General features: G+C 42.1%; 1 protein-coding gene across 4 annotated transcripts in view; it reads right to left on the reverse strand.

Annotated features, from left to right (window-relative positions):
- The window catches only part of TMC6 (transmembrane channel like 6), a 41,640-nt gene that overhangs the window by 709 nt on the left and 14,673 nt on the right, over window positions 1-26,258 (reverse strand). For all 4 annotated transcript variants that reach the window (XM_083353013.1, XM_083353011.1, XM_083353014.1 and 1 more), the window contains 15 exons: window positions 25,783-25,888; window positions 25,487-25,580; window positions 24,192-24,446; window positions 23,253-23,437; window positions 21,714-21,858; window positions 19,178-19,330; window positions 16,880-17,052; window positions 16,276-16,357; window positions 9,802-9,899; window positions 7,711-7,806; window positions 7,024-7,099; window positions 6,304-6,437; window positions 5,122-5,298; window positions 3,249-3,327; window positions 941-1,020 (listed from right to left, as the gene is read on the reverse strand). In XM_083353013.1, the coding sequence (XP_083209139.1) occupies window positions 964-1,020; window positions 3,249-3,327; window positions 5,122-5,298; window positions 6,304-6,437; window positions 7,024-7,099; window positions 7,711-7,806; window positions 9,802-9,899; window positions 16,276-16,357; window positions 16,880-17,052; window positions 19,178-19,330; window positions 21,714-21,858; window positions 23,253-23,437; window positions 24,192-24,446; window positions 25,487-25,580; window positions 25,783-25,888 (1,910 nt within the window). In that variant the 3' untranslated portion in view covers window positions 941-963. The remainder of the gene's footprint in view (window positions 1-940; window positions 1,021-3,248; window positions 3,328-5,121; window positions 5,299-6,303; window positions 6,438-7,023; window positions 7,100-7,710; window positions 7,807-9,801; window positions 9,900-16,275; window positions 16,358-16,879; window positions 17,053-19,177; window positions 19,331-21,713; window positions 21,859-23,252; window positions 23,438-24,191; window positions 24,447-25,486; window positions 25,581-25,782; window positions 25,889-26,258) is intronic.

The raw sequence follows: 26,258 nt of genomic DNA on the forward strand, positions 1-26,258 counted from the left end.
TATAGTAAAGGTAAAAGTTACTCCACACATGCGTGCTAGTTGTTTCCAACTCTAGGGGCTGGTACTCATCTCCGTTTCAAATCCGAAGAGCCAGCGCTTGTCCGAGGACGTCTCCATGGTCATGTGGCTGGCATGACTAGACGCCAAAGGCGCACGGAACACTGTTACCTTCCCACCGTAGTAGTCCCTATTTTTCTACTTGCATTTTTACGTGCTTTCGAACTGCTAGGTTGGCAGAAGCTGGGACGAGTAACAGGTGCTCACTCGGGATTCGACCCGCCAAACTGCCGACCTTCTGATCGACAAGCTCAGCATCCTAACCCACTGAGCCACCATGTCCCTAATATAATAGCAGCCCAAATTTCTGTTATAATGTGTTCCCCCTCTCCCAGAGTCCCATCATTTTTTCTATGCCTGCTATACTTCTGGTGGAAGGGAGTACTTTTAGTCTGGAGCCTAAATGGAAGAAAAATGTTATTAGGGAAAATTAGTCATAGCAAGATTTCAGCATCCACTTGTTCACATTGCTGCTTAAGTCATCTTCCTTCCAGAAAAAGTTCCTGTGATCATGGCACCACAATATCCTAAGGTTAGGGGGATAGTCTTTGTCATTTGCATGTGCGTGTATGTGCCAAAAACAAGACTTATGTGCCTTCCTCTGAAATCTATTTGCTTCAGAGCCTGTAATTTTTAGTCAAAATTTGGTAATTTGAAGGGGGTTAGGGAAACCTGTAGCCGCACTCGGTATTTTGGTTTACTGAAAGAGAGAAAACAGAAACAACGATTGCAGAATTCCAAAACCAAACTGCAATGTATAAGGCTACTAGCTGTGTGGATTTAGCATATCTGCTAGTTTGAGCAAAGCTTTTAGCCAACTGTTTGGCATATTGGTGTCCTGTAACTTTTATGGAACTTTCTGATTAGTTCCAAATGGCCTTACCTCATTTTCATTCTGTTGTACTTTCATTTTTCATATATAACATGAAGTCTTTGAATGAGAAACTTCTTGTCTTCTCTTTCCTGCAACACAAGACACATTTAAGATGAGCATCAGGAAACCGACTTTCTTAATAGAATGTGGACATTAAGAATGCCAAAGCAAATACAATACAGGATTGCTAGTTGCTTTTCTTTTCTATTGGTGTTCATTGCAAAAACTTTACTTATGCTCTGTTGATTGGCAAAGTAGGTGTGAAGGGGAAAGCCATATTACAGTTCAGGTACCTAGAATAGGAGGTCCATCCAGCTCCCTCCCCTCAACTACCTAGCTACAACTAGTGTAAGTTGGATCATGTAGGAAGACAAGCTCTTTTTTCCTAAAAAAAAAGTCACAAAGAAAAGCTAAATTCAAACTGGTGAATACTACCAACTTTGGCAATCGCTATTTAGTTACCCATTTTGGTTGAACATTTTTGAGGAAATTAGTAAGTTAATACCTAACTATATTAGTTTGTTATTTTTTTCCATGACAAATAAAATGTTGCAACATTAGAAATGAATATTTTTGTTAGCTGCGGTATAAAAAAGTACCACAGAAAACCAAACACACTTTTTTTTTTGGATTAGAGGTCTTTACAAGTGTAGGAAATGGCATGGCCTAAGAATAAACACAGTCAAGTCTCTTTTAAGAATTTTTTTTTCATTTAAAAATATTTTAAATCAGATTTAGTCTGTTTTTTTAGCTAGTGCAGTCATTTAACTCAAAACAGATTATTCCCGTCTATAATTATCTATTTAAATAAAAATGCTAAAAATGGATTAAGGATGCAGAAAATGATTTGTGCCTAGAATTGCTAGGCTTGTGGAGTGGGGGGGGGATGTCCAAATCAAAATGTATGTTTGCTCTGGAAATGGAACAAATCAGACCTGTTTTAGGTAGAAACATTTCAGTGGAGAGGGGAAGAATGGGAAAAACTAACGGCACTAGTAATAGACACAAATTTGATCTAACCGGGACCACAGTTGTAACCCAAGTGAAATCAAGGGAAGAAAGAATTCCTAGACCTAGTTCTCCACCAGTAAGTCAATAAACAAACACACTGACATCAACCCAGTCTACCAACCACTGAAAATGGAAGAACTACTTCAATCACGAAGGCAGCATTTAAAACGAACAAACAGGCACCCCACCCCACAGCAACAAGAATCACTACCACCAACAAGAAACCAGACTACAACAGCAGCCAAACAACCCGAAACCAGACCATGACTCAGAGGCAACCAAATGAACAAACACCATTTGCATCACACGGACGATACTTAAACACCAAGGTGTCAACGCTGCTAACATCGGATGTTCTTGCTTTGACAACAGATGAAAATGCAGCCATTTTCTCTGTTTTTTTTTAATCAGTTGGTGCTGGGAGGGGGGACTGGGATGAGAGTTCAGTTAGCCATAATAATAATAATAACTGCCGTGGGAATCTCAAGGACAAACTGGGTCCAGAGCTGATAACATTTTGGTGGGCTGGAGAGCTGGGGAGAAAGCCCGCGCTTCAAGCTAATTGGGGAATGTGCTTTATTTATGACTGTTTATTTGGGGTGGGAATTGTACTTTGTTACTTTGTATCCAGGGGAGGGGAATTTAGTTTTTGGGTTCAACTATGTAGTGCTGATACTTTGTTTCCTGAATAAAAGATTCTTTAAGGAAAACAATGCCTTGAAGTTCTTTGGAAGGGTTCCATCTGTTGGAACCATGACACAAGGACTATGTCCCAGCAACAACAACCAGCCAATCAAACAGCCCGAAAACAGACCATGACTCAGCAACATCCAGACAAATAACACATCAATTTACATCACACAAAAAGGTATTTAAAGGCCAGTGCTCTGACAGACAAGCACAATTCAAAGCGCACTGAAGATGTCCCCCAGAATGGCGACGAAACATTTGCAGCCAAATTGCTAAGCTCAGAGATCAAACCGACAGCCCCACTGGTAATACTTGTTAGGACAGGAGGAAATGAAGGCTCTGGAAATGTGGAATTGTGTGAATGATGGTATAAATTCTCTCAGCATGCTTCCCTACCTTGTAGAGGCGATGGGCTGCATAAGAATTTAATAAATAAAATAAATCCAGATGTTTATATTTGTGTGTTTCAGATGAATGTATATATAACTTATGCAGATTTTAAAAATTTGCTTGAGGGTGCTTTATTTTTCTGATATGTTTTTTGTCCTTTTAATTACTAATACCTCTTTTCACTCTTATGTTTAAATTAGGGGAATGACTCCCCTTTAGTACTCACATTGGCAATCTGCCCCTTCAGTATTGAAATGATACTCCGCAGACCCTTTACCATCTCAATGGTGAAGTAGATAACAGCACTGTAAAACACAAGGTTGCAGAACATGGCATTTATGCTGACACATTAACCAACACATACTGAGAAGAACAATGTGTCCTTCAAAAAGGATAAGAGAATTGTCAAGGGGAAATGGCTTTGGCCTGGTGTTTTCAAACAGAGAATAGGGAAGATAGTTCTTTAGAACGGGTCCCCAACCCCTGGTTCAGGGACTGGTACCGGGCCACAGCATGCCAGAAAACGGTCTGCACAAAGCCCCATCCGTGGGATGCAGCCAGCACACAAAACCACACCCCCTCTGATCCGTGAAAAAACATCTTTCCACAGAACCAGTTCCTGGTGCCCAAAAGATTGGGGAACCTCTGCTTTAGAAGAACAAGAGGAATCAATCATCTATGACTAGATAAACCAGTACATCTAAAATGCATATATCTTCTGGCGAGCATCTTTTAGACCTCTACCCACTGTGTGTAGAGAGCATCAAGAGTGGCCTTCAAGGGCAGGAAGAAAACCCACTACCAAGACAACGAACAGACAAGCCCAGTTTGAATCCACTGCAAGAAATGAGTTTGAGTAAATATCTCAGGCTCCTTCGCACTAAGATAAAGTGAGGAAGCACATTCCGACTTGCAAGACTCTTATTACTGTAGCTGTTACAGTGAAAATAACCTATATGGTTTCTTACTATGGTCTATCTTATAAGGGCCAACATTGTGATATGCAGGGATATAAAGTACGCCACTTCACTATGAGTAATGTATATAGTAGTTACTTTTTGAACAAACCATCAACAATTCAGCAAAAATAAGCTCTTTTTCTGATTCCTGAATTTTCATTAAAAAAATATAAATTCTGAACACACAAAACATAACATTGTAACCGGTAGGTTAAAGTAATAACAAATTTCAAGATCTTCATAGTATAATATATCTTACATCTAATTAAACTAATATTAAAAGGCAATCTCAATTAAATTCAACTATTTTATTTAGCTTTGCATAAGCTATTCAACAAAGAAGGCTTCTAAATGTTAAAAAGTTACCTCCTGCCAAATATAATTGTACTATATTTTTCTGCAGAGATCATAATGTATTCATAATTTTCTATATAAACGTGCTGTTTATTAAAGTCCTTATTCCTTTTAATAAATTCAAAAATCTGCATTTCATATTGAATAATTAAGTTTAATTCTGAATCACACTGAGAATCATGGATTACTAATTTAACATTTACCACAAATACAAATATGTAAATTAGAGAGATCTATATAAAGTTATCTATGTTGTATTTATTAACTAGTAAGTAAAGATTTTAAATTGACAATTGATTTTCATAGCGTTTTACTACTACGGTACATAATTTGCAGTTTTTGGAAATATCTGTTGTGTTTTATATATCTTCCCATAATATAGTTTCAATTTTACTTCTCCAAATCATTGGTTATTTTCTATTACCGGTAAATATTTTCAATCAACTTTTTAAGGCTTTTTACATTGTTTGGAAGAAGACGATTTAACTATTTTTCAGGAACTTCCTAGAAGTTCAAATAAAGCCAAACTAAACATTACATTAAACTAAAATCTAACAGCAAATTACTTCTGTTCGACTTACATACCCAGCAGCAGAAACCATCCACAACTTTTGATGAATCCTGATGCTACAGTAGGTTGAGAAATAACAGGCAAACAACCTTCATCCATATTATTCAACCACTCTATCGCGTAGTATGTATATCTGCATAAATGTTATGCATTGTGGCTAACAACTATTTATGATTTTCTAGGCTTACATAAATAAATTTGTCATTTCAACTTACGCCAAAATTGCAGTGATTAACAACAGGAAGTAGGAAGTTTGGAAGAGGTTTTGATGGATCCAGGTAAACCAAGTAATATTTGGATTGGATTCTTCCAGCTGTAGCACCCATACCTTCCACGAATCATAGATGGTATCAAAAGTTTGAAAAGGTCCACATGTTTCTGATGGTTTTATTCTGTATGGAGAAAGAGAGGCTAAGTACATATCAAAATGTCAAGTGGAAGGAAATGTAACTCATGTAACTACCGTATCTAATTTTTCATTTTACAGATTTATATATATATACTGTATTGCTTATTATAAAATCAATGTTTTTCAGTATTAATTTAAACACAATTTATAGCACTAACATATAAAAAAGCAATTTCCCTCTTGACATATGTTCATTTTTTATTTAACAATACGTAAACGTTTTCCGAAAGATGCTTTTTCAAAAGGCAACTTTGTTTTTCCTTGAAGCCCTTTCGCATCTCATCCAAGAAGCTTCTTCTGGCTGTCAGAACTGAAGAAGCTTTTTGGATGAGAAGCGAAGTGGCTTCAAGGAAAAACAAAGTCTAGAAGCTTTTTGAAAAAGCACCTTTGGGACAGCCATGACCTGGATGACTGAGAATCTCCATAGACATACATAAAAGATGCCGCATATGCAACTATATGCGAATGGGAGTTCTGAAAATAGAAAATAAAGCAGATTTAATTATGGCCTTCCTAATAATGGAAAGAGCAATTTGCAGCAGCTTAAGATACATTTTTCAAAAGAATAAGTGCTTTGTAAAAAATAACATCATACTAATGTTTGCAATGACAGAATGATCACAGGCTCACTTTATCAGAAACGCAGTCTATATTTTTCTGACCTGACAACACATTGTGTTAAAATGTTTCCGCTGCAAGTACCAATGGGCTAGCATTGGTAGAAGACTGGCCTCTTAGGAGGAAAGGAATTTTTGGGGGGGGCATGGTAACTTGTATATGGATGGAGATACAAGTTTTACAACACAATGCCAGTGACAGCCCCATTCTCCCCAAAACCATCAAAACCTGGACCTGCTTTATATCAGACAATAGAGGGCAAAATGGAGATTATAGAAATGTGGAGGAAGAAGTTGCGACTATTTGGTCTGAAACATTTCCCAGCTGGAACGTAACAGGAAATGTATTTTGCACAGGAAAATCTACTCACGCCCAGATGGTATAGGAGAGGAATACGGAGGCACCCAGGAATGAAGGGAAGCACAACAAAGAGATGAAGATGGTGCTCATTTGAGATGCACGCCAGGGTTTACTGGGACACTGACAATTTCTCATCAAGCTGACCTAAGAAGGATTCATAGGAAAATTAATAGATTTTTACTTATTCCTAAGAGCAGTAGTTTCTGAGTAAAACTTACATGCAGTATTTATGTATGTTGAAAAAAGTGAACTATAGACAATAAATGCTTCTCCTCTCCTTTAAAAGTAACTTATGCCAAAACTCTGCAAAGCAATAAATAATATAGGGTGATTTTAAGGAGGGGAAAATAAACAATGGCCAAAAAAATTTCTCCCCCAAATGTAACCTGCCAAAAGTTTCTTTTTTAAATTTTTTTTTTATAAAAATGCTCTAATTCACATCTCATGGTAATGTACATTTCATTCATTGCTGCTTCTGAATGAGGAGACTAAATAAATATCTTCCTCTTGGTTCAGAACTCCTCATTGGTTTTCCCTTTCTGTAAATGGTCTTCTGGTCAATGCAGCTCCTCCTATTCAATGTGATTTGCTAACTTTTCCATCCTGACTGGGTAGGGAGGGGCGGGGATGGGGGAGCTCTAATATTGCAGCCACGTCCACACTCCTGTCCTTTGCCCATGCGTGCAGCCAGGTAATGCAACATGCATCAGAGAAATGGCAACTAAATTACCTTCTTAACATAGAACAACAGCAATAATTTGAGAATTTGGACCACAGGAAGAAGTGGGGCAAAGAAGACCCCCAGCCTAGGAAACAAAAAGATGAAGAAGAGAAGTGTTACATTGCTTATTTCAGGGGTCCCCTACCCCCGTTCCGTGGACCAGTACCGGGCTGCAGCATGCCAGCAACCGGTCCGCACAAAAAAGCAAAGTCCCATCTGCGAAATGCAGGCAGTACACAAAACCACACCCCCTCCTGTCCACAGAAAAACCTCTCTCCATGGAACCGGTCCCTGGTGCCCGAAAGGTGGGGGACCTCTGGCTTATTTCATTAAGATGCAATGCACTAAGGCAATTCCGCACCTCAGCCCATTTGCTTAAGTAACCAAAAACTTTGATTTAGAGATGGAGATGGATGGGCCGCAGAAGCCAGTGATAATGAACGACAGTGAATACCAAAGTTCTATCTCACATACAGGTCTTCATGATGTTAATCCAATGTATTTTTTTTTAAAAAAATAAAATACATAAATGTGTTGAGTATTTTGAAAACTTTGACAAAGTGAGGGTGCAATTATTTTAAATAACATTAAACACAAGGGTTCTAAAGATCAACATACTTTGAAGCTTGTAATGGGTTTTTTTATATAAGGAACAAAGCAGGAAACAACCAATCGAAGGAAAAGAAAGAGTCTCACCAGGTTAGAGTTTGTCCATAAATCAAATCTAGCACATTTCTAGCAATGTCAAATTCAGGCCTCTGTTTACTTTGTAATTTCTTCTCCAATATGATTCTGTAAAAAATAGGGAAAAGGCCTAGCTTAAAAATTCAAAAATTGATTTTTGTGTTTCTATAATTAATATATAAGCCACTATATATTTTTATTCAAAGTGTCAAGCAAGTTATTTCATTTCTGGAATACCTGTCTACTAAGTAACAAGATACATTTTTCAGACCCTCCAAAGTTCCCATTTTAGGAGCTGACCCTTTTATGTTGGTATATACCCAAAGTAGCATTATCATGACTAACAACATAATCCTATTGGACCTTATTCTGAAACAAATCCAATGTACCTAAAATAATTAGAATTATGTTTAGGATGACAGGTAGTCCTTGTTTAGCAGCTGTCTGTGGATACACGGTGATGAAAAAGTAACTTTGCAATGTGTGCTACATGTCTCTGTCACCTGTTCATCGTTTCAATCAGCTAGTACACATTATCCTGTGCCTGACCCATTTTTTTTCTACCCCTTCCCTTCACACAGCAGAGATTGCCTAAACAAGATCTCTTTTCCACAGCTGCTTTTATAGGCAGTGCAACCCTCCTTAGAAATTGCTAAGGCAGGCGTGTCAGATATGGCCCGCGGACTGGATTTGGCCCCTGCATGCCATGCTCACCCCTGCCCCACAAGGGCAAAATGAGTCCTGATACATCACGATACGGCCCGAGATGCAATTGGGTTTGACACCCGTGTTAAGGGAATGTTAACAAGGGCAGCTCTGTGAACTTAATTAATCAGCTTCCAGTTGCTGTCTGAAATTAATCAGAATCTAATCAGTTTCACACTAAAAGTTTTTGTTTGCCTCCTTTGTAGCTTATGGCTGGCACTTCAACTATAGTAGTCCTCCCTTAATAACCATTCATTTAGCAATTATTTGAAGTTATCACAACACTGAACAAATGATATTTATGCCTCGTCTTCAAAATCATGGCTACTGTGGTGCCTCTGCAGTCATGTGATCAATAGGGCAGAGGTGGGGAAGATGGGGGGAGTGGGGGATCTGAAGGAGAGGAAGCATGGAAGGACACAAGCACAAGATCCTTGTTTAAGAACCACAAGCAGGATTATACTGAAATTGCTGTTGCTAAGCAGTGTGGTCACATGATATTTCACTTAATGACCTCATTGCTTAGTGATGGAAATTCCTGTCCTAATTAGATTCACTAAGCAACGACTACCAGTAGCACATTCCTTGTTACACCTTCCTCCTTTTGTGCCCGCTTACTCTCTTGTAATTTCTTCCTCTGCAATGAATGTAAAGAAAAACATCAATTCTCTTCTTGCTAATTATCCCAATGCCTGGGTGAGCACTCTAAAGGGCAGGGAGGGGGTAAAAAGGCTATAAGATTTGTCCTTTTACCTGGCTTCCTCACGACTCAAATTCTGGAAACCTTCCCTACCATTTGGTCGCACCTGGCAGTTGGGATCATATCCTTCTGATGCTATATTCTTAATCTTATTCATAAACATGCATAAACAGAGTGGTACAGGTAGTCTTTGACTTACAATCATTTGTTTAGTCACCATTTGAAGCTACAATGGCACTGGAAAAAGTGGCTTATGACCAGTTTTCGCACTTATGACCATTGTAGCATCCCCATAGTCACGTAATCAGAATTTGCCTGCTTGGCAATTGGCATGTACGTATGATAGTTGAACTATCCCAAGGTCATGTGATCCCCATTTGCAACCTTCCCAGCTGGCTTCTGATAAGTAAAATTAAGGGGGAAGCCAGATTCGCTTAACGACAGCATGATTCACCTAACTGTGACAAAAAAGGTTGCAAAATGGGCACAACCCACTTCACAAATGTCTTGCTTAGCAACCAAAATTTTGGCTCAATAGTGACTGTAAGCTGAGGCTACCTGTGCTGCATATTTCTGTTGATTACCTGTGTATTAAAATTTACAGTATGTTGTCTACCTTAAGTATGTGGCCCACCACTTGATGAAGTCAGGTGGAGAACATCCGATTGCCTCCATATTATCTCCATTGTAATCATTACCTCCATATCAGCTCTCCAAAGATGACATCCAGGAGAATGAAAATCAAATCCATCACCATCAAACGGTAGAGCTCTTGCCCCACAAAGGATTCCCAGCACTGTGGAAAGATAAGCACCATTTGCATCAGAACAAGCAAGAGAGCTCCTCTCCGTTCAGCCTTCCCTGTCACCTTTACGGCAGTCAGATGGACAGGCTAAACCAGGGATAGACAACCTTGGCTCTTTTATGACTCATGGACTTCAACTCCCAGAATTCCTAAGTCAGCATAGCTGACTCAGGAATTTTGGGATTTGAAGTCCATGAGTCATAAAAGAGCCGAGGTTGCCTACCCCTGGGCTAAACCAAGCTTAACAAAGAAGTAATGCTCAGTTCTTTGGCACCCAGTTCCTCCTATAGGAAGCTAACAATGCTTAATGCAGGATCTCTTTCCGCTTCTAGTCCTGCAGGCTGGAGTCCCATCGTTCTATAAAACTCACAACTTCTTTGGAGCAGAGACCATCTTTTGAGCAGAACAAAGCTTGAAAGGGCAATGGTGTTTCTCAATTCCCACAAAAAAGGAGTGAATCACAAGAGGTCCTAAAGAGCAGTTTTCTTGCGCTCTTGGTCTTTGTCATCTTGGCCTGCACTGAGGAGCAAGCTGCTGAGATCATAAGAGAAGGGAACATTAAAAAGTCCTGTGCCAGAGTTTTGACTCGAAGGGAAGAGACTGAGAAGCCTTTAATACAAATGAAAAGACAGGGAAGCCTACTGTAACTTGGAACATACCACAGCCATATGGGAAGTTTCAGTGGCAACACTGCACTTTCGGGTATCTATTACTACAGCGCTTATTGTAATGTCGGGCGCTTGGACCGAAGCAACAGCTGACGCGGATATTCAAGAACAGGCTTTATTCAGCTGGGACAGGACAAAGACAGTGAGTGCCAGAGCTCCTTATATACTCTGGCTGCCAGACCAACGCCCAATCCTAACAGGTATTTTCCTGCCGTACGCAGCCGACCAATCACGCGCTCCCCTGCTGTTGCTGCCAGCCAAGCTGTCAAACTCAGCTGTTATGGAGCTGTCCGTGAATTACCTCAGCTTATGTACATAACATCCCTTTCCTCCCCCCGAAATGACAATAAACGATTAACTTCCTTAACATGCTTTGTAGTTGAACATGAATCTTTAACTCCCCGTGCCCCTTGACCCCTGGCCCAAACAAAGTCTTCCAGGTAAGCTGGCAACCTTTAAATCCTGCCTGAACGCCGTGGAAGTTGTGCGGTTCCAAACTCCGCCTTAACCTGGGTTGGTGTCAGCCCAAGTTTCCTTGTCCAAATGGGCTTCAGCTGAGTCAAGAGTTTCTGCCGGTTCTTCGGGTTGACTCGTTGGCCTTCCCTGCGCCATTCCCGGCTGGCACGAATTCCTTGCTGAAGCTGTTGGTGGTGTAAGGTGGTCAGGCCATCTGGGTGGGGTTAGCTCCCTGTGTTCCTTAAGCTGAGTCTCCAGGGCCCATTTCCTTAGTTGATCGATGTGCCTTCTAAAGTGGCCACCCCCTTCCCCTTTAATGATGTATGATAAGGGCCCTGTGCGGTCGACCACTACCCCTTGACTCCACTTGTCCCCTGGCCCATAGTTCCTAGCCCATACAAGGTCCCCGATGAGGAACTCTCGAGAGGGGTAGGGTCGTTCCGGTTCAGCAGCCACCCGATCAGGATGAAGCCTGTCCAACTTTGTGACAAGCCAGCAGCCCCAACGTAGCTCAGCTGGACTTTTCCCGGTGGCAGTACAGGGGGTGGAGTGCTGAGCCAAAAGGAATTGGGCTAATCGGTGGTGCCAGTCTCCCCGGATGATGCGACATAGGGCGTCTTTGGTTGACCTCACCATAACTTCAGCAAGGCCGTTAGTGGACAGGTGCAATGGAGCGGATGTGACGTGCCTAATCAAATTGTTCTGGGTGAAAACCTGGAAAATGGCAGAGGTGAATTGAGGCCCATTATCTGAGACTAATACGTCAGGCAGACCGTGAGTGGCAAAGAGCCCCCTGAGTACCTGTACTGTGCTGGCTGAAGTCATGCTGCTAACTGGGATTACCTCTAACCACCTGGAATAGCTATCCACGACAATTAGGAACATTTGCCCTTGGAATGGCCCAGCAAAATCCAGATGGACCCTAGACCAAGGATTGTGCGTTACTTCCCATTTGTGTACCGGGGCGTGTGGTAGCTACATGAGTAGCATCCGGCTACGTGACATTCTATATCTTTGTCCAGGCCTGGCCACCACAAATAACTGCGAGCTAACGCTTTCATCTTCACAATTCCTGGGTGGCCCTCATGAAGTGCCTGTAGGACCTTGGTTCTATATTTATCGGGAATTATGACCCTGTTTCTCCACAAGAGACAGCCAAGGTGTGAAGACAATTCATGCCTCCTAATGAAGAAGGCCTGGAATTCGGTCCCTGGGCTTTTTGCTTGCCATCCCGAGGCTACCCAAGTCAGTACTCTACTAAGGGTTTTATCAGTTTTGGTGGCAGAAGCAATGTCCTTTGCTTGTAGAGGGCATTCAGGTAGTTCCTGAATGGCCAGAATTTGGCCAGCAGGTACTGGGTCCTGGTCCTCCTCTGGCAAGGGCAATGTACTTAACCCATCTGCGTTGCACATTTCCCTGCCAGGTTTGTAAAGCAACTTAAATGTGTATGCAGAGAGGAAGGTAGACCAACGCAAGATCCTGGGAGACAGGATCTGAGGTGTTTGTTTATCTGAAGTGAATAACCCTAACAAGGGCTTGTGGTCAGTGAAGATTGTAAATTCCCTACCATAAAGGTAGTCGTGAAATTTTTTCATCCCGGCAACTATTGCCAAGGCTTCTTTGTCAATTTGTGCATAATTTCTTTTTGACTTAGAAAGTGTTCTAGAGTAGTATGCAATCGGTTTTTGTATCCCATCACTACCCAAATGGCTTAATACGGCCCCCACCCCATAAGGGGAGGCGTCACATGCTAAGCAAATAGCTTTGCCCTCAATAAAATGGGTGACAGTTGAGTTGTTGGAGAGCAGTTTTTTCAGGTCCCTGAAACATTTTTCATGAATGCTGGACCAAGTCCAAGGGGCTTTTTTCTCTAGCAACCTGTGTAGGGGCTTGGCGATGGATGCTTTCTGAGGCAGAAAAGCATGGTAGAAATTTAGTAGTCCTAAAAAGGCTTGTAGTTTGGTTTTGTTTTGGGGGGTTGAAGCCAATTGAATTGCCCTTACCTTTGAGTCTGTGGGGTGAATTCCTTGAGCATCTATCCTATAACCTAAGAATTCAGTGGAAGTTACCCCTATGCTACATTTTTCTTTTTTCAATTTGAGCCCAGCTGTATGAAATCTGCAAAGAACAGCTTGCAATCGTTCAGCCAGGACCTCTTCTGATTCTCCTGCAATCAGAACGTCGTCAAAGTATGGACACACACCCGGGATGCCTTTCAAAGTTTTTTCCATTACTTCCTGGAAAATGCCAGGAGCTACTGAAATTCCGAACTGTAGACGGTTCACTTTGAAAGTCCCGCAGTGTGTAACAATAGTCTGCACATCTGCAGTCTCCTTGGTAACAGGTAGTTGTAAGTACGCCTGTGCCAAGTTGAGCTTGGCAAATATGGCACTGGACTGTATCGCAGAGAGGACATGTTTCACCAACGGGACAGGGTAAGCGTGTGGGTTTAAAGCTCGATTGAGGGTGGCCTTGTAATCGGCACAAATCCTAACTTCGCCATTAGATTTAACTGGGGTGAGGATGGGGGTTTCCCAATTACCCCATCCATGGGTTCTAAAACTCCCAATTTAACGAGTCGATCCAGTTCGTCCTCAAGTTTTTGCTTGAGGGCGAATGAAACTCTCCTTGCCTTGATCCTAACTGGTAGGATATTGGGTTTAAATTTTAAACTTACAGGAGAGCCAGTGTATTTCCCTAGCCACTAGACTGGCTCTTTTACCTACAGTTACTAACACGTCCAAGGGACCCCGGAACCCCTTAAACTTAACTGACAGGGTGGCCTTCCCCTTTAGTTTTATCAGGGCCCACTGGAAATCCGCTAACTTGACTTTGGTTGGTTTTAAAGGAACTCGCCGCCCGCTTAGGTTGCAAATTGTTTGAAAGGTCTCAGAAGATATTATGGAGACTGGAGATCCAGAGTCGACCTCCATCTCGCAGGGAATTCCTTGTAAATGGACCTTGATTTTAATTTTCGGCCTAAACAGGAGGTGGGTTACAGAATGACACCCTAACAACTCTCCCCTGTCAATAATTTGTGCAGAAAACCCAGGGTGCTCAAAGCCAGGGATTGGGGGGGGGTTTATACCTGGCAACGGCAAGTCGAGTTCATTCAAGTTGTCGCGGTTGCGGCTGCGACAGATGGCCCGAATGTGCCCGGTCTTGCCGCAGGAGTGGCACTTGGCGTTGCGGAATCGGCAGGTTCCCCGGGTGTGAGTGCCCCCGCAGCTGGCACATCTTGCCTCAGGATCTCTGATGCTTGGGTAGCCCACGCTTTTGTTGTTGGACCGCGGTTTTTGTTGAGTTCTGCCAAGGTCGCGTCGGATTTGGAATTTTTCAAACTTTCGTTCGGTGGCGTTGACTTCTGGGTCATCGTCCTCCTCATTGTCACCATCCATGGCGCTGCCTAGATGTACTGACCCATTAGGGCCATTGCCTGGTCGGGATGCATTCTTTCCATGCCCGGTCTTGTGAGCCATGACTTCGCTAATGACTTCAGTCAGGCTCATCGTAGGTTTTGTCACCAACTTCCTCTGAAGCCACTCGTCGCTTAGCCCGAAGACGATTCAATCCCAAATTCGATCTTCAAGATCTGGAAACCGGCACATATGGGCGGCTTGACGTATCACCGCGTTGTAATCGGTCGTGGACTCGCCCGGCATCTGGCTCCTCTGAACGAATTGAAGCCGCCAAAAAAGTTCTGACCTCCTTGGCATGAAGTGCCTGCTGAGTTTGTCTGTGAGGTCGGTGTAGGAGACAGTTGTGACAGGTTCTGGACTGCACAACCCAATGGCCACATCACAGACATCTGGACCGCTAGGCACAGCAAGGCAGCAGCCTTCAGTCGGTCCTCCGTGATGTGATTTACTAGTAGGTAGCCTTCGACCTGCCCCCAGTGTGACTCCCAGCGCTCCGGATAGCAGATGTCAAATTCTCGGATGTGTCCAAGCTTTGCCATGCTGTTCTGGTCTGGATACTGCTTCAGCGGGAAGTTGTAGGATGAGTTTCCTCTATCCGCTTCCCAGTGACTTCAGCTTAGTGATTTTGCTCTATGAAGCAGTATCCCACCTTCGTCGCCAACTGTAATGTTGGGCGCTCGGACCGAAGGAACAGCTGACACGGATATCCAAGAACAGGCTTTATTCAGCTGGGACAGGACAAAGACAGTGAGTGCCAGAGCTCCTTATATACTCTGGCTGCCGGCCCAACGCCCAATCCTAACAGAGGAATTTTCCCGCCGTACGCAGCCGACCAATCATGCGCTCCCCTGCTGTTGCTGCCAGCCAAGCTGTCAAACTCAGCTGTTATGGAGCTGTCCATGAATTACCTCAGTTTATGTACATAACACTTATAATTTAACTGTCCTCTTAGCTGCAATACTACAGGAGTGCTCAGATACCTCTCCCTGGCATGCAAACGCTCACAAGCCTAGTAAAATGTATTTTAACCCCATGATGCAATACTGAATCTGCTCCTGCACGAAGAATCCTGTCTCTCTTTCCAGAGCTCTCTGCCCATCAGCTTCTCTCTTGTCAGAAGCATGCACTCACCAAGCCTACCAGAGCAGAGTCCCTCCCTGCCATGCAGAGAGAATTTTATAAGTCTGGGAAAGAGCAGGGGCTCCATTTGGGATACTGTACTAGCAAGTCTGGGTTGTAGTCTAAAACTCAGGAGTCTTTCCCCCCTCCATAAAAACGCAGCATAGTTTAGTTTCATAATGCTACAGAACTGACTGTGTCGAAGGTGGGCATTTGGCAATCTCCAAATCCCTTTGTTGCTCTCTCCAGTTGCATGGCAAAATTTGGGAAGCCTGATTACCAAAAACTAGTGAAAGACAGAAAATTGTATTCTCAGTTCCCAGATAAGCTTAGCCACATTTTAACAAAAAGTGCTCACAAAGAAAAAGTAAACGTCTGCTTCTGCCCACGTGGGTGGTGGTGGTGCCTGCCCATTTCATATCCTCAACCCACTCACCACAGTCTATGCCTCATGAGAAAAGCCACACTTAGTTTGGATGACCAGTCTTATTCCATGGGAAAAGCTACTCACTGCAGAACCCCTTCATATTCTAAAGGCCCTTTCTCTCTTCGTAACTGGCAGTCACGGGTTGTCGTTCTGGTATAGCCCACACTCAAGTGACAAAGAGAAAAGCTCTTTTATTCTACAACCCCTAACGCCATTTATTCTTGGTTCGCCTACTGTTAGAGGGACAGAGCCACTAACTATTTTTGAACTGCACTGACCTGAGTCTCTGAAGATGTCACTTTCCAACTCAGCCAATGGTAGGACAGTAGGCCCAAGATGATCGTTTTCAGAATTAAATTCCTGGAGAAAAAGAAATAAAAGTATTGCCTAAGAAAAAGTTTGCTTTCAGATCACAGGAGTCGTCATCAGGTATCCTCTCATCCTGCTTCTCTTGCCTCCCTCCAGTTGACACCTGGAGCAAGGAAGGCCTCTTTTACCCCGCATTTGTGCAAGGAGGTAGAGTGTGGACAGAACAAGAAGAGGGACGCAGATTAAGCCCCAGGTGCCTCCTCTTTTCTAGCTACACAGTAACAACAAAGATACAAATGGCTCTTTTTATTATAAAATTAGAAAGTACGTATACCATGATTTATCTCACTTCAGCAAGCAGTTTGCCTTTCTTGTCCTATCACATGCTTGTGGTCTGCACAATTGGTTTTATGGGGAATGGAAAAGAAAGACATTGAGGGCTGAACTCTTCCTGTGCAATACTGCTGGTGAAATGGCTTTTAAGTCCCTTTTATAAATGGCTAATAATATTGCAATAATGGGATGCAGTTGAGCCCAGTCCACTCTGCATTTCAGCTGTGAGATTTGCATTACCTGCTAATGGCAACGTACACCTCCAGTACTGGAGATTCCTGTTTCTCCCACGCAGCCAGGAGATTGTAAAAATATGGCATGAGCAAGTTAATGAGAGACACAACCAGAGGCAGGGCCAGGAGCAACAACTCTTTCCCAGCATGGCTGTTTTTCAAAAGCTCCCCGTGCAGAACCTGAGGAGGAAATCATTCACATTGCATTTATATTCCACTTTTTCACTAGGAAATCAAGACAGCATAGAAAGAGTCTTCCCTGATGCCATTATTCTTTATCTGCACCCCACCTTCATTATTTTTACAAATAACGCAAGGCAGCAAACATATCCAACACACCTTCTTCCTCCTATGTTCCCCACAACAACAACTCTATGAGGTGAGTTGGGTTGAGACAGAGTGATTGGCCCAAGATCATCCAGCTGGCTTGCATTGCTAAGGTGGGACTTGAACTCACAAACTCCTGCTTTCTAGCCCAGTGCATTAACCATTAGACAAACTAGCTTCCCCACAACCACACCATAAGCAAATTGGGACAGGCTAAGGTGATTGGCTCAATATCACCCAATGAGCTCCATGACTGAGTAGAGATTTGACATACGGTTACCCTAGTTCATGTCTACCATCTTAACCAGTGAGTGTATCATGTTGCCTGGCTATTCAATGCATTACACGCCCAAAGAACGCATGAAACCACCAGGCATACCAGCATGTCCATATTTAGTGCAATGGAACTGTTGGTATGGAACATGTAGAGTTTCCCTCAAACTGAACTTTTGCTCAAATCCCAGTAGACAAGTTGGGCCATTGTAATTAGTTAGCAGAGTGTGTGCAAAAATTCCACAATGACGGAAGAACTACTGCTTGTTGAAAACAGCCATCTTGGAAAAGAAGCTTCTTTTACTGCAGTTAAGATGGCTGAAGGTAGCTCAATGCTCTTGGCCCCAATTACATTTCTGCTGAAAAGTTATTTTTTATTCACATGAATGGTTATTTTATAGAAGCCAGGTATCATTAGTGATAACCACAGCATTTGTTCTCTATTTACAATTCCCATCGGTCAAACATGAAATGTTGGCTGAGTGTGATAGGAACAGGGCTTTTTTTCCCTCAGAATGGCGTTCCAGCACCTTTTTTTTTTGTAAAAAAAAACCAACCACGCTCCCTCTATTGGCTTTAGGAGTAGGCAATCTTGGCTATTTTTTATGACTCGTGGACTTCAACTCCCAGAAATCCTGAGCCAGCCACACTGAGGGGAAAGAGAGAGGTTTCCAAGCTGAGCCATGCTGGCTCAGGAATTCTGGGAGTTGAAGTCCTTGAGTGATAAAAGAGCCAAGGTTGCCTACCCTGCACTAGAGGAGGACATTAAAATTATTTACAAGGTTACTTCTTTAGGAACTAAACTTTTAGAATCTAAAACAGCTAATTCAAAAAAGCCAACAGGAAAGAACCTCACATTTTTCATCTGCTTCTGTCTTTTGGAAGGTAAAATTAAATTACAAAATAATCTATTTCCTATGTTAACATCTCTGCAATGAAATTAATAAAGGTAACAGGAAAGAAACGACAAACATTTTTCTCAATGTAATATGTCTAATTTAGCTGATGCTAGAAAAAAAATAGTATCTTTTGTACACTCTTGAAAACTATTTTGAACCTATAACCATCTATTACAACTGGCATCACTCCCAGTGACAGCACCTCTGAGTTCCAGCACCTCTTTTTTAAAAAAAAAAACCACTGGATAGGAACAATAAAACAATATGCCTGGAAAATGCAAGCCTGGGAAAGATCAGTCTATAATAACCTACACACTATTACATCTATTTATTTTCTTCTCTGATGTATAAATTACATTTGTAATCTGTCCAATAATAGGAGCTTTCTGACAATAGATCAACTTTTTTATTATTATTTTTTCTTCAGTTTAATTGTGTCTTATTTTCAAAGACTGCCTGGATAAGTCCCTGCAGTTTTGTTTTGTTTTGGCAAGATTTTCTGCTAGGTGCCTATGGCAGTATATAAATGCATGAATCCAAGCCTTACTGCTATTGGTATAAATGTCCTGAGCAGTGGCATCCTCCAGGAAGGATAAAAACAGGCAAGATAGCAGTTGCAGCTATGCAACTGAAGTCTTGCCCCTTTGTACGTTGCATGCTACAACCATCATCTTGCCTATTTTCTCAGAGGCTGCCACTCTTGAGCCTTGATTTATTGTATGAGCTCAGAAAATGATCTCATTCTCATGATTCTCTCCCAGGAAGCAGGAGCAGGTATCTGAACAGGACCCTATTTGCTGACATACCTGGTGTACATATTCAGAAAAGTAGTGGATACCAATGGCAGTGCCCACAACAGTGCTCAGGGATGCAGTCCAGGCCACCAGCAAGACTACGAGTTCCTGCAGCTTCTTAGAAAAGCTTAAACAGGATTCCAGCCTCTGCTCAGCCAGACACTCCTGAAAAAAATGAGAGGAAAAACAGGATATGTATACAAAGAGGGAGAAAGAAGGAGAGGGAGGGAGGGAGAGAGCATTCAGTTCATGATTAAAAGGGATTAAGCATGTGACTCAATAATGAAAGTGAAACAATACGGTTATGTCTTACACATAAGTACATTCTCAATGAAAGAAGTCAGCTGATTTTATGTGAAGTATATCTCTGGAGAGGGACCAGAGCATTGATGGCAAACCGAGTGCCCAAACTGCAACAAAATCACTTATGTATCATTGGGTGCCGGGTGGGCATGGCCCATTGGGTGGGCGTGGCTGCAGAGGTAACAGAAGACTGGGTGGGACTAAAAAGTTCAGTCAATAAATTCCAACTTTGCAAGATCATTTTTTTCCCCGCGAGAAATTGAAACCGATTGATTGAATTTTTTTTTTTGAACACGACGGCGGAGACCTAAAGCAAATTTTATAAAACTCAGTTGAGTTTTATAGCCTAGGACTGGGGCGATGGTGGGCGTGCCCACAGAGCGGGCAATGAGCACCACATGTGGCATGCATACCATAAGTTCGCCACCACAGACTTAGGGTTAAGGTTACGTCATCATGAACTCGCACAGCAAAATGAACATTGCCAACAAATTCGGAGTGCTAGGGTATGATTAGGAGGGCACTGACTTTTCTAGACTGCCCTATTTATGTTTCCTGGTAAAATAAATGGGAACATCCCATTCAAGGAAACGTCTAGTTAGGATTAGCGTTAGGTCACCATGAACTGATAGAGGAAAATGGACATCACCAACAAATTCAGAGTGCTTGGATAGGGTTAGGAGGGCACTGACTTTTCTAGGGTGCCCTATCTATCTTTCATGGTAAACTACATGGGAAAATCCTCTTCTAACCATATCCAAGCACTCTGAATTTGTTGGCGATGTCCATTTTGCTCTATGAGTTCATGGTGACCTAACCCTAACCCTAAGTGGAATTTTCCTCCTATGGGATTTTCCCATGTATTTTACCAGGAAACATAAATAGGGGAGCATAGAAAAGTCAGTGCCCTCCTAACCATACCCAAGCACTCCAAATTTGTTGGCGATGTCCATTTTGCTCTATGAGTTCATGGTGAACCCTAAGTGGAATTTTCCTGCAATTGGACTTTCCCATGTATTTTACCACAAAAGATAGATAGAGCAGGCTAGAAAAGTCAATGCCTTTCTAATCATACCTAAGAACTCCAAATTTATTTGTGATGTGCATTTTGGTCTACTAGAGCTTCAAAATTGAACAGTGGGCTTTAAGTGGGAATGTGAGGTAAACAAAAATAGGCAATTACAGGAAAAGAGAAGTTTCAGGCGAATTACATTGAAACCTCCCGAGAACATAATGTCTTATCTTGGATGCAATTTACATCTCTCCAGATGCTCAGTACTACAGCTCTGAGAATTCTTTCCCACCAAGTATGAATAAGCCAGGTTTCCTATTCTGGCCATGTCCTCTCTTCTGTTGCTAAACAGATAAGATGGGAAATTTTTGTCATTGCTGTTGCCGGTATCACCATTTCCATGGATCAAATTTCCATGGAGTAAAATCTACTCTGTTTAGTCAGTGACATATCACTAGCAGTTGCACCCCTTCTCCCTCTCTCTGTACCTGCCAAGGAAGGAAGGCACAGATAAGTCCCTGCCAAAGGACTGATTTGACTGCTTGCAGAGACCAAAAGCTGCAAATTACTCACTCTGTCTACAGTTTCAGAATTAAGACGCACAGTGGTACATACAAGCTGCTGCGTTTTTCTCTTGTCCCCCTGTAAAATGCACTACACATATTTATTTCTTGCAGACAGAATGCCTTTGTCCTTACTATAGTACGAACTTGTTGAGAGAGAAAACATCATTAGGTTCAGGGCAGTAGGTTTGATTCTTGTTCTCTACATTGCCCTGTATCACGAGGGGCAATAAACATTTTAGGCACCACAAGCTGTGGTACTGTTGCTAGCATATTTGAGGTAGTTAGCCATAGGGGAAAGAAAAAAAATAGCACAAGCATTCAGTTAAAACATAATTTGAAAAACTGTAAGCATTCAGCCGAAGAATATAATAGGAAGTTGGGAATTAGTCCCCTTCTTCCTTGTTTTGCACACTAGGGCTGTAGCAGCAGGCAAGATGGCCGTCGGAATTGACAGCTACTGGCTAACCTACTTGCAGAAAGATTGGTGAAAATGAAGATTTAGATGTATTCAGCATTAAAAGGCTGCAGCATTTCTTTCAAATGCACTCTCAAATAAACCTGCAACTTCTCATTTCTATTCTCTCTTTCACTAAGATTGGTGATTTTATTTCCCAGTTAATTTAGTTCTTGCATTTTCACAGACTACATAGCTCTATTCAGGACTTACCTTCAAATGCGTGCGAATGTTTTCACTCTGGAGTTGGATTGAGCGTTTCTGAATCATTTTGTAATCCCAGGAACAGAAGACTTTGACTGCCAGGTTACTTGATGCACTGCCTACACGGTAACTTTCCCCAAAGGAGTGAGACATACTATGAGGGGGGAAAAAAGCCATAAGAATCTGCTGGTTAGACAAACATCAGTTTTAAACTGTTCTCCAAGGAACAGCCTTTGCAATCACTCTGTTAGCTGCAAGCATGGAATTAACCATCTGGTTGAAAGACTGGCAGGGCTGTAAGCAACTTTCATGGTATTTAATAGGCAGGTATGCCTATGTCAGAGTGTAGATAAGCTTAACACTATAAATTTGAGTAAATTACCTGAGGTAAGATTGCTAAGAGCACTGGAAAAGATAAAATAGGTGTATATTCCGGGAAACAGGAATAATGCTAGAGTATTTGACATCAGATCATTTCTCAGAAAAAAATAATGGTATTTGAAAATGATGGCGGTCAAGCTATTTAATTATTTAAATCTGTTTTAAATGATCACATTAAGAAGTCTGAAATTGTTTTGAACCGATCTACAATATTTACGTTCAAATAATTTGTGTAAATTATACAAGAGTTGCAATATAACCCTATGTTGCAGAAATAAGACCTCCCACAAACTCAGTGAGGCTGATTTCTGAGTAACCATTTCTTTTTTTTTTCTTAGTGGCAATTCTATATATCAGTCTGATTCCTCCAAGTTGTCCTACCATCCTTTGCTCTTGGCCCAGATGCCAGGGCTCTTGAAATACAAAACTCTGGGTGAGCAGCAGAGCTTCCTCTCCCAGGTGCTGAGAATCACCAAGAAAAATAAATACGGAGAAGTAGGAGGAAACCACTTGGGCTAATGATAAAAACAATGTTTATTTAAATTTTATCTGAAAGGGATGTGACAAGGATGAGCAGAGCAACTCTTGAGCGAAAGAGAGCTTGCACAAAAAGAGGATACTGAGAGTAGTTAAGTTTACACAGCAGCCACACAGATACACTGAGGTGTGTACAAAAGTTTTACTTGTGGGATAAGACAATAGCACAGTCCAGGAAAAAAACAGTCCAGGTCATACACGAGTAATGAAAAGATAGTAGATAACAAGTCTTCTTACCAGTCCATAAGTCAAACACAGTTCTACAGGTTTAGCAAAACAGTAGTAAACCCACAAACCACGATAAACAGCAAGTAACAGCAAGCGAGAGTGAACGTAACAGAGAGAGAGAAGCTATGTCTCTAGCTCCCTCTTATGGCCGTAGGAAACAGCGCTGGCCAATCATTAGAAGGTATGATGCAATGCATTACATAGTTAAAGTGATACATTACAGTTCTATAACAATGATACAATCGTAGTATATATTGCCAACCCAACCAGTTAGGCCACAGACATATACCTAACAGGATGCAAGTACACATTAAATGCAGAAGGCTGGTCTTATCCCAGGCAGAAAAGGAAGGAGCAGCTGGGCTCCTATGCAAAGGGGAGAGAGTAGGCATCTCATCTTACCTGTAGATCAAGAGAAAGCAGGTTCCAAAGAATGCGCTTCCGGTAACAAAGAGGTAGGCCAGAGGCATATTGTAGGACATCTGGCTACCCACGTGTTGCCTGTAATGGGTGTTATTAGCATCAGGGGCATTAAGTGTGAAATTACTGTAGTAGCCATAATACATCAGTGTGTGACTGAAGTAGCCCTGTGAAGAAAAGAAATTATTGTCAATCCTTTGGAAGGTTATCCTTTCCTGAAGAAGATGGCCCTGGCTGTAACAACACTGAAATATTACACTCTTTATTAAAATCACAGCCACAGATTATTCATGGAAATGGTCTTACATAGATGACAACATCACATAGGAGTAACCTATACTCCTTGGGCTGTTCCAAACACTGTTCTTTCGTTTCTGGAACAAGTTCACATTTCCAGAGTATAGACTAAAAGTAGAAGCACTGGGAGTGAACAGGCATCTATCAACCATCCAGACATGCTGCTACAGACTAAAAGTCAATAGGTGCGTAGTTTACTGTGACAATATTCTAATCTGTTAGATTGGCAAGCTAAATTTGACTCTGGTAAAAGATTATGAACTGAAAATCAAAGTCAAAATGGACAGATATTAATAGCTTATATTTTTCCCATGCTGTCTCACAGTGCAGGAATCAGGCTTTGTCTGGATTTCTAACCCTCTTTTCAAGGGCTAAGCAAACATTGCTGTGCAATTGAAAGGATAGGAGCACAGGTGTCAAATTCGATCGTGTCACATGATGTATTGAGACGTATCGCAGTATTTTTTGCCTCTGTGGAGCCAGGGTGGGCATGGCCTGTGCGTGATGCATCCGGCCCGTGGGCCACCAGTTTGACACCCCTGGATTAGAGGGAAACACGTCCGTATAATACACTCTCTTAATTCTATTAGTAAAGGAAGGCTATTGGATTTCAGGAATACTCACTGCTCCAGTCAAGAGATCAAACCCTGTGAAGGCCACACTGTTAGGTATGACAGAAGGGAATGCAGCCTGCACAACAACTACAAAGACCAGCAGGATCAGGAACATAAAGAGATTGAAGAAGAGCAACGTCCTAAGGAATTGGAAATAGGAGAGGATACTAGAGCCAAAGCGGCCGCTGATCTCCTTGAGGGAATAATGCCAGGGCTGGAGAACAGGAATGAAGGACAGCAGATTGTACCAAAGATTCCGGAAGCCCTGGAAGAAAAATAGGATACAATAGGGTCAACTTCAGGTGAAAACATGGCAGGATGACGAATTTGGAATAACCATCCAATCCCGTTTATTTGCCACAAGATAACAGTATAATCCAGGGGTAGGCAACCTCGGCTCTTTTATGACTCATGGACTTCAACTCCCAGAATTCCTGAGTCAGCTATGCTGGGAGTTGAAGTCCATGAGTCATAAAAGAGCCGAGGTTGCCTACCCCTGGTATAGTCCAACGTGTATCAGAAATGTTAAACATGTCACCCCAGTCTTATGAGACTCTCTCAGTCTTATTGTGTCATAAAAGAAATAGGGATTGCAATTACCTACTTGAAGGAGTATTGCAAAAAAAAAACACAAACGTTTGAAACAACATTTAGCACAATAGAAATTTGTGGTAACTGACTCCTTCTCAAGCCCAGAACACTATTAGCAAAAACATTAAAATATATGGAAAGAGATGTCTTCCAGGAACTCAGATTGTTGAACTCATGTCAAAGGGAATGCCATACTTCTTCCTCGTCTCCCTCTTGTGCTATAAAAAACTGTTGCTGAAGAGAAAGATTTGCAGCTTCCACTTGGAGCGAAGAAACATCCCGTGCCTCCAAGTAGGAATTATTTCCATTTGCTTGGCAAGTTATGTTTCTTGGCAAGAAAAGCACAGCAGTCCTTTTTCCTATTTTCCCAAAAGTTCTAGCCTGCTTTGCTGGGTCTGTTTGAACCAAAAGCCACTTTCCCCATCCCGTTCACCATAATTTGGCAAACAGTAAACCCACTGCTTCATATTCAGTGCAGTAACCTAGAAAGATCCTCCTAAAAGTTGACGATGCCTTCTTGATAAGTATATCAGGAATTGACAAAAAGACCTTCCAGAGTACTTTTCCCAACTCTTTAAATAGTCACAAATTTCACAGAAAGGCTCCAGTGAACGCATCCTTTCTCATAGCAATGTGAGAAAGACACAGAAAGTCCTCCGAGTCTGCTTATTTCTCACCTGCCACAACAAAAGTCAAGTGGGGTACATGGCTTACTATTAGGATGTGGTATTTAATCCAGCTGCAGTAAGACAAGCGACCCGTTGGCTTGGGTTTCTTCAAGGTGCCTGAATGCCCACTTGAATCCTGCCTGTAAGAGAGGTGGGGAGGGGGGAGGGGGAGAGGGAGAGGGAGAGGGAGAGAGAGAGAGAGAGAGAGAGGGAGGGAGAGAGAGAGAGAAGTGAACTTAAAACATAGCAAAAGTTGTTTTGGGGAGAAAGAGCAGTGAGGTAGACTCTCTTCTCCAAAAGCATCTTATGACCAGTACCCTAACAAGGCTTAAAGGCACTAACCTGAGTCTGCGCTTCTCAGCCAAGCTTAGAGGCATCATCTGCAGCATGTGATTCCGTTGATGTACCGGCAGGTTCTGGAGTTCTTTGACCAGCAAAATATACTTGGCTACGGAGGAAGTGCAGAGGTGATCAGAGGTCAGGCAGCCCAACTGCATCTCCCGTGCAGACATTTTGATTATAGAAAAGAAAAAGGTTGCTTTCCTTCCTCCACTTTTGATTGGGATCATCTTTTTTTTTTAAAGGTATAGGAAAGTGAAAAATGAAACAGAACTTTCTGTAATAGAAGCATACATATTGTGGCCTTTCATGGCAAAGCCTGACCAAGAAAAGAACCCTGACAAAGTCGTCTTCACAGGTTAAATAAGAGAGCGAGAGTATTCCCAGGTCTTCTGGAAGGGTCCATTGTTCCGTCTCTTTGAGTGAGGAATATTATGATGGCCTCCCCCAAATCCAAGTTTGACTCTTCAGGACTTCAT

The sequence above is a fragment of the Vipera ursinii genome (genome assembly GCF_947247035.1).
Source record: "Vipera ursinii genome assembly, chromosome: 2".
Classification (NCBI taxonomy): domain Eukaryota; kingdom Metazoa; phylum Chordata; class Lepidosauria; order Squamata; family Viperidae; genus Vipera; species Vipera ursinii.